The sequence below is a fragment of the Cladophialophora psammophila genome, assembly GCF_000585535.1.
Source record: "Cladophialophora psammophila CBS 110553 chromosome Unknown aczJe-supercont1.1, whole genome shotgun sequence".
Lineage (NCBI taxonomy): Eukaryota > Fungi > Ascomycota > Eurotiomycetes > Chaetothyriales > Herpotrichiellaceae > Cladophialophora > Cladophialophora psammophila.
Window position 1 is genome coordinate 3515609 of NW_006912922.1, and position 6039 is coordinate 3521647.

Here is a 6039-nt window from a genome sequence, read left to right on the forward strand (position 1 = left end):
GACAGACTGATGTGAGAATTGATGGAAGGCAAGGTGAATGGAGAAGAGAAAACAGGTCTAGAGGGTTGTGCAGCAGCTGTTGAGGAAAAAAAATTGAACGACGAGCCTGAGCTGTTGACTTGTCGGAACTGCTCAATTGAGGCTAATACTTTCGTTTGTCACCAGGAGGGATGGCGGGGCAGTCGCAGTTCCGCAGTTTGACGTTTCGCAGTTTCGCAGTCTGGCAGTCGAGGGGCTGCGGCAGCTGTGGTCTGAAGTCACCGGTGGTGCTGGGGTGGCGCTGGGGTTACTGGGACCCTGAAATCGACAGAATCTGACTGGTGGCGCCTGGCGAGCGGCTTCTGCTCCGACGCTTCAGGCTGCTGTTTCGTCCTGTTCGCGTTTCCGGAATTCCCTGTTGGTTCGAGTTGGGCGGTTTATTGGGTCTCAACGGAAAAGAAGATTCTCACAGGTTTTTCTGTGGGCTCCTGGGATCCGGTCAGTATTAAATATTCCGCAGCCAGCAGTGCGTGTACTCAACCCCTCCAACAGTATAATGCAACAGCAAGAACGAAACAAGAAATCGACATTCGCGACAGTAATGGTTCATGGCGGCAGGACAGGATGCATGTCCACAAGGGCCTGATTACGGCAGCAATCGTTCCACGCAATGCTGACTACGTTTCAAAAGGCCCAGTCAGTAGAGCACTTCCCACTTACCCATTCAAGTTGGCCTGCTGGCAATCGGTGGGCATTCTGCTTGTCTGAGATTGACTAATAAGCTTCTTCTTGCTGCTTCAGAGGAATGGAGAGAAGTCGAGCTTTCCAGCACGTGCAGCTAAATCATTTCTGCAACTTTTCCTTTCTGTCATCTCGTCACAAGAAGCCCAAAAATGTCCTCTCAAGGTCAAGGACAAAAGCAAAAAGGTGCTGGGAAGCTCCACCGTCACCTCTTCCTGGAGGATGTGACTGATCGCTGCAGCGAATGCAACGCCTGGAAACGTGGCATACCATGGAAATACAAGTAGAGTGAAACCAGACTGACTAGACCTGATGAATGCTCGCCTCTGGCAAATCGGCCTTGCCGCCAAACCTCCAACGCCTCGCTATGCAAAAGCAGATACATCCTTGGCCTAATAGGAACGTTGGCCTAATAGGAACCGTAGCCACCCGCACCGTATGGAGTCGCACCATAAGGCGTCGTGCCCCCCCTGAGTCCACCGTATGAACTGAATGCTCCATTTGCGGGAGCCGGCTCGTACCCATCTGGACTTTGGACGCCATTCATTCCGTCGACGCCGGCAGCCTCAGCGCCTCCAAGGACCTTGATGGTCTCAGCCAGCTTTTTCTGGATCACCTCAATTCCGCCGCGGACGATGTCATCTGGTTCGAGGGTACCGATGCCCTCGACGTCGAAGAAGAATGCACTTGGAACAGCATCAGGATCAAATGCGGCATCGGCAGCCGACTCATCTCCCTCCCACGTGGCGTTGCGCTCGTCCACCGGCCATTCTTCCTTGGCGTCAGTCTCATACCAGTAGTCTACGTGGCGCAGCTTGTTGTTCGGGTCATATTCGAAGCCCACCGCCGAAGTGGGTGCCCATTTCGCGTGCTCCTTTGCGATACCCTTTTTGGCGATGCATTCCAGCTGAATTTCTTGCCCTTGCCTCAGTTTGGCGATCAGAGCCCCGGCGCCGTTAGCATCACGAATGACTGGCCGACCGATACCGTCTTGGCGAGGATTCACTACCATGAGGTCGTTCGCATGAACCAGCATCGTGCCTGCTTGAGAACATCGAACGTGAAGGCGGAGGACAACGGAGCAGTATTCGCAATGGTCATCGCAGCGATCACAGTCTCTTCCATAATTCAGGTTTTCGTCCACGCCTTTGCTGACAAGGGGGATGAGACCCAGTCTATGTGCGAGATATTCGTCAGGAAGAACAGAAGAATTTGTAGTAATGTCGACGAGATCGATAGAAATGGTGGGGATTTCAGCAAGCATGGCGCGGCGGAGCGAGTTGGCGAGGGCGAGAGAGCATGACTGTAGGACAAAATCGCACCGATCTGGTTCGACCTGTCGCGGGTCAGATCAGGAGCAGAACAAACTGACGAGTCGCTGACTTACTTCTCTCACAGTGACTTTGGGACCTGAGGCCTCGACCCCGTCCATAACATCGTCGTTGAAGCCGTTGTAGCCATTGTAAGCCATGGCTATTCCCTCTACCTGAATCAAGGCGATGGATAGGCCTCTGCACGAATCGGGGGCTGAGACGATCTCACCATCGACTTTGTTGTGAAATCAACCAAGAATGCGGCAAAGACACAAGTCGCTGGAAATTCTTGGGGTTTGCGCGCAGGGGACAATTTTCGAGATCAAGCTGCGTCACGTGCTAGTCGCAGGCATATCACGTGACTGAGGTGTACATTTCTGGATTTTCGGTACCTGGCGAGGCTGGACGATCGGCATTTGATCCACTTTCAACACGCCAAGAAATAACCATCTATCGGCATGGCGTCAACGGCGACTGCGGGGAGGAGCCGAGGAGGGAAGCGAAAAAAAATGTGTAGGGCCATGCTCGATTCTTGCTCTTTCTTCTGCTTTCATCAACATCTCACACTCGTTCAGATCGCTACGTACACGCTGTAGTTGTTCAATTCCACCATTGGGTTGTCGCTCGTCTTAAATCTTGTGAGAAAGTCAGGTTTGGTGGTCTCAGCAAAGTTCTACTGGTCGCAAACGACACATATACCAGACCCGGCCATCAAACGTCTGCCTTCAAGTCACGCAGGCACTTTCAGCTTACCGTCGGATGTTTTCGAAAGATTGCCCTCCAAGAGCTTTTGGCCCTCAATTTGTCTAGCTGGTATCGCTGTCGGTAAATTTTGGTGGTGATCAAGTCGTCAGGAGGCTTTCGCACTCTTGGTGATGACCTCCAACCCCGGATTCTTGAAAAAAGGATCGGCAGATGTGATCGTGCAGAAGACGGGCTTGCTCGAAGAATTCTTTGTTGCCTTTCTCGCATCGCATGGCACCATGGACGAGATGGCTGAACAGTCTGCTTGTCAGCCTCTTTGCACACACTTCTATCGTCCTGGCCCAGTTTCCTCCCCTGCCTGTCAATGATTCCCTCATCATAATTCCTTCTCCAGTCAATCCGAATGTCTCGCTCGCCTACAAAAGCGTCCCTGCTGGGACTTGTACAACAGTTTTTGAGACTCAAAAACAATTCGCCGGTTACATTACTTTGCCGCCAAATGTCTTGGATCCTAGTCAGGGAAACTACACCATCAACACTTTTTTCTGGTTCATTGAAGCGAGACAGTTGCCTGAATCAGCTCCGTTGGTAGTCTTCATCAATGGCGGGCCCGGCTCCAGCAGCATGGTTGGTCTCTTTCAAGAAGTTGGACCTTGTCAAGTTGTGGAAATTGCCAATGGTCGGCTGGGCACAGTCGCGCGAGACTGGGGTTGGGATCGCAGTAGCAACATTATCTTCATTGACCAGCCCGTTCAGGTTGGCTTCTCCTACGATGTCCTGACGAACACATCTCTAAATTTGCTCGACGAAACCACCGTTGTTCCGCCAACAATGATACCCATCTCACAACCCGCCTACACCTTTCTCAATGGCACCTTCGGATCGGGAAATCCATCTTTCACGGCCAATACCTCTCAAATTGCTGCTCAATCGCTATGGCATTTCCTGCAGACATTTCTCACTTCTTTCCCGCAGTACAATACTGCTCTTCGCACACAAGCCGTTAAACCCACGTCGGAGGTCCACCTTTTCACAGAATCCTACGGAGGTAAGTATGGGCCCGCTGTTGGAGCCTTCTTCGGCAGTCAGAATGAGCGTCGTCAGACAGATTTCGATTTCGCAAACACGACCATCAATATTACGCTGAAATCACTGGGAATCATCAATGGTTGGATCGATCTTCTCACTCAGACGCCATTTCATCCAAAATTCGCGTACGAGAACACCTATGCAATTGAAACCATCTCGCAACTGCAAGAACTCAACGCTCTAAGCGCCTATGGCAGCGCAGACGGCTGCCAGCAGCAAACTGCCTTTTGCCGTTCAGAAGAAGCCGCCCTCGACCCGATGGGCTACGGAAACGTGAATGCGGTTAATGAAGCATGTTCGCAAGCGCAATCGTACTGCGAATCCTATGTCGTCGGCCCATACACTACATCTGGGCGATCTCTTTACGACATTTCTCAAAATGTGCTCGATCCCTTTCCTGGGGCGCTCTATTTAGAATATCTGAATCAGCTGTCAGTCCAACAAGCGCTTGGTGTTCCAGTCAACTATAGTCAAGATTCGATGGCTGTTTTTACTGCCTTCAATATCACAGGAGACTATGCGCGAGATGGCATTATTCAAGATCTGGTTGATCTTCTCAATTCTGGTGTCAGAGTCGCGCTCATCTACGGAGACAGAGACTACATCTGCAACTGGCTAGGAGGAGAAGCAGCTTCCTTCGCGGTAGCCGGTGCGGCGGGTCCATCTTATTTACCGTGGTACGCTGCTGGATACGCTCCCATCGTGGCAAATAGCACATACGTCGGCGGTGTTGTTCGAGAGTTTGGGAACCTGAGTTTCAGCCGAATCTATGATGCAGGCCACTTGGTGCCTGCCTATCAGCCAGAGACCGCTTTCACGATCTTTTCGCGTATCGTTGAGGGGACAGATATTAGTATGGGTATGCCTGCCGACTTGTCGACCTACTCGTCGTTTGGTGACGCAAATTCCTCATACCAGAATGTCGCACCTCCAATGGCGGAACCGACGTGCTACCTTCGCGCCGTCAATACGACCTGTAACACCGACCAGAAGAACATGATCGCGAACAATGTCGGCGTTATTATCAACGGAATTCTATACGACGATGCTGCGGAGTGGCAGCCACCAGATCCAGGGATCACCACGATGGCTGGATCGCCTGGCACGCCGCCGGTCAGCATAGTCACCAGCCCCCCGACGACAGAAACGAGCATGACGCAGACAGAAGGCCAAACATCAAATCTGAACACCACAAGCACAACAACCAGCACCAGGAACTCGCCCTCAGGGGCTGGTACTAGAGAACATCCGACAGGTCAACAACCTCCCACCAGCCTCCCAACCGGCGTGTTTACAGCAACAACCATCCCGCCAACGTCACCCGCTAGCAGAAGTGCGACCACCAGCGCAAGTAACGCCGCGTCGCCATGCTCTCACAGCAATGTTTTTCGCTCTTTGTCGTTTTCGCTAGATACCCGGCCCACAGTGGCAGCATTTCTTTACCTAATTGGTGTTTTGAGTCATCCCTTCGTCGTTTAAAGGGTTTCTCGGAGGAATATGCCCTAGACAGGGGGTTCGAGAATACAAGGAAGACAATAACTAAGGGACTGAATAGGTGAGAGAGTAATGTCGTCTAGCTAGGACAAAAGTACGTTCTCCCAGAGGCGTGCCAGGAAAGGGACTACGAGGGGCAAAAATGCAAAACAGGCACGAAAGAAGGAACAGTAAAGAATTATTGTTTTTCCTTCTTTCTTTTTTTGGGAATGAGAGAGCAAGCGCCGCCCTTGATGTCTTACGACGGGGGCTTACAACTAGAGACTGAGAAAGGCCATAGCCATAATGAAAATGAGACATGAGAATAGGATAGGGCACTCGTACGAAAATGAGCTTCTACGCAATTGCATGAGATCCTGTCGGGCCACATTGATGCCATGCTTCGTCGTCAACACGAAAATGTAACGTGACGGTGAACTCTGTGAGCAGTCTGGACGCACGCGAGCCTTCGTTTGCGTATCACCAATGCCGTCACTCACTCACTCACTCACTCCCTCCCTCCCTCCCTCCCTCCCTCACTAAGTCTGTTCATTAGTTATTGAGTTAGATCGCTGGAGGCCGCATAGAGCCTCTAGGACAACGTATGATCGCATCCATACCAGACGCCCCTTAGGAAGTGGCATCGGCGATGACGACATGCTGCTGCTGCTGCTGCTGTGGTGACTGTCACCCTGTCCAGAAACAGTTAATGATCTCACACTGTAATCGTGGCTCCCGG

The 6039-nt window shown here is 51.7% G+C and overlaps 2 protein-coding genes across 2 annotated transcripts; one reads left to right on the top strand and one right to left on the bottom strand.

The window, feature by feature from the left end:
• Window positions 1-1129: 1129 nt before the first annotated feature.
• A1O5_01240 (DNA-directed RNA polymerase II subunit RPB3) lies at window positions 1130-2191 on the bottom strand (the record flags this gene model as incomplete). Its single annotated transcript, XM_007741859.1, has 2 exons — window positions 1130-2056; window positions 2108-2191. The coding sequence occupies 2 exons, from the start codon at window positions 2189-2191 to the stop codon at window positions 1130-1132; spliced, it is 1011 nt and encodes a 336-aa protein (XP_007740049.1).
• An 817-nt stretch (window positions 2192-3008) lies between these two features.
• On the top strand, window positions 3009-5306 carry A1O5_01241 (uncharacterized protein; the record flags this gene model as incomplete). The annotated part of the gene is made up of 1 exon (XM_007741860.1): window positions 3009-5306. One exon carries the CDS (start codon window positions 3009-3011, stop codon window positions 5304-5306), a length of 2298 nt encoding a protein of 765 aa, XP_007740050.1.
• Between the last annotated feature and the right edge of the window lie 733 nt (window positions 5307-6039).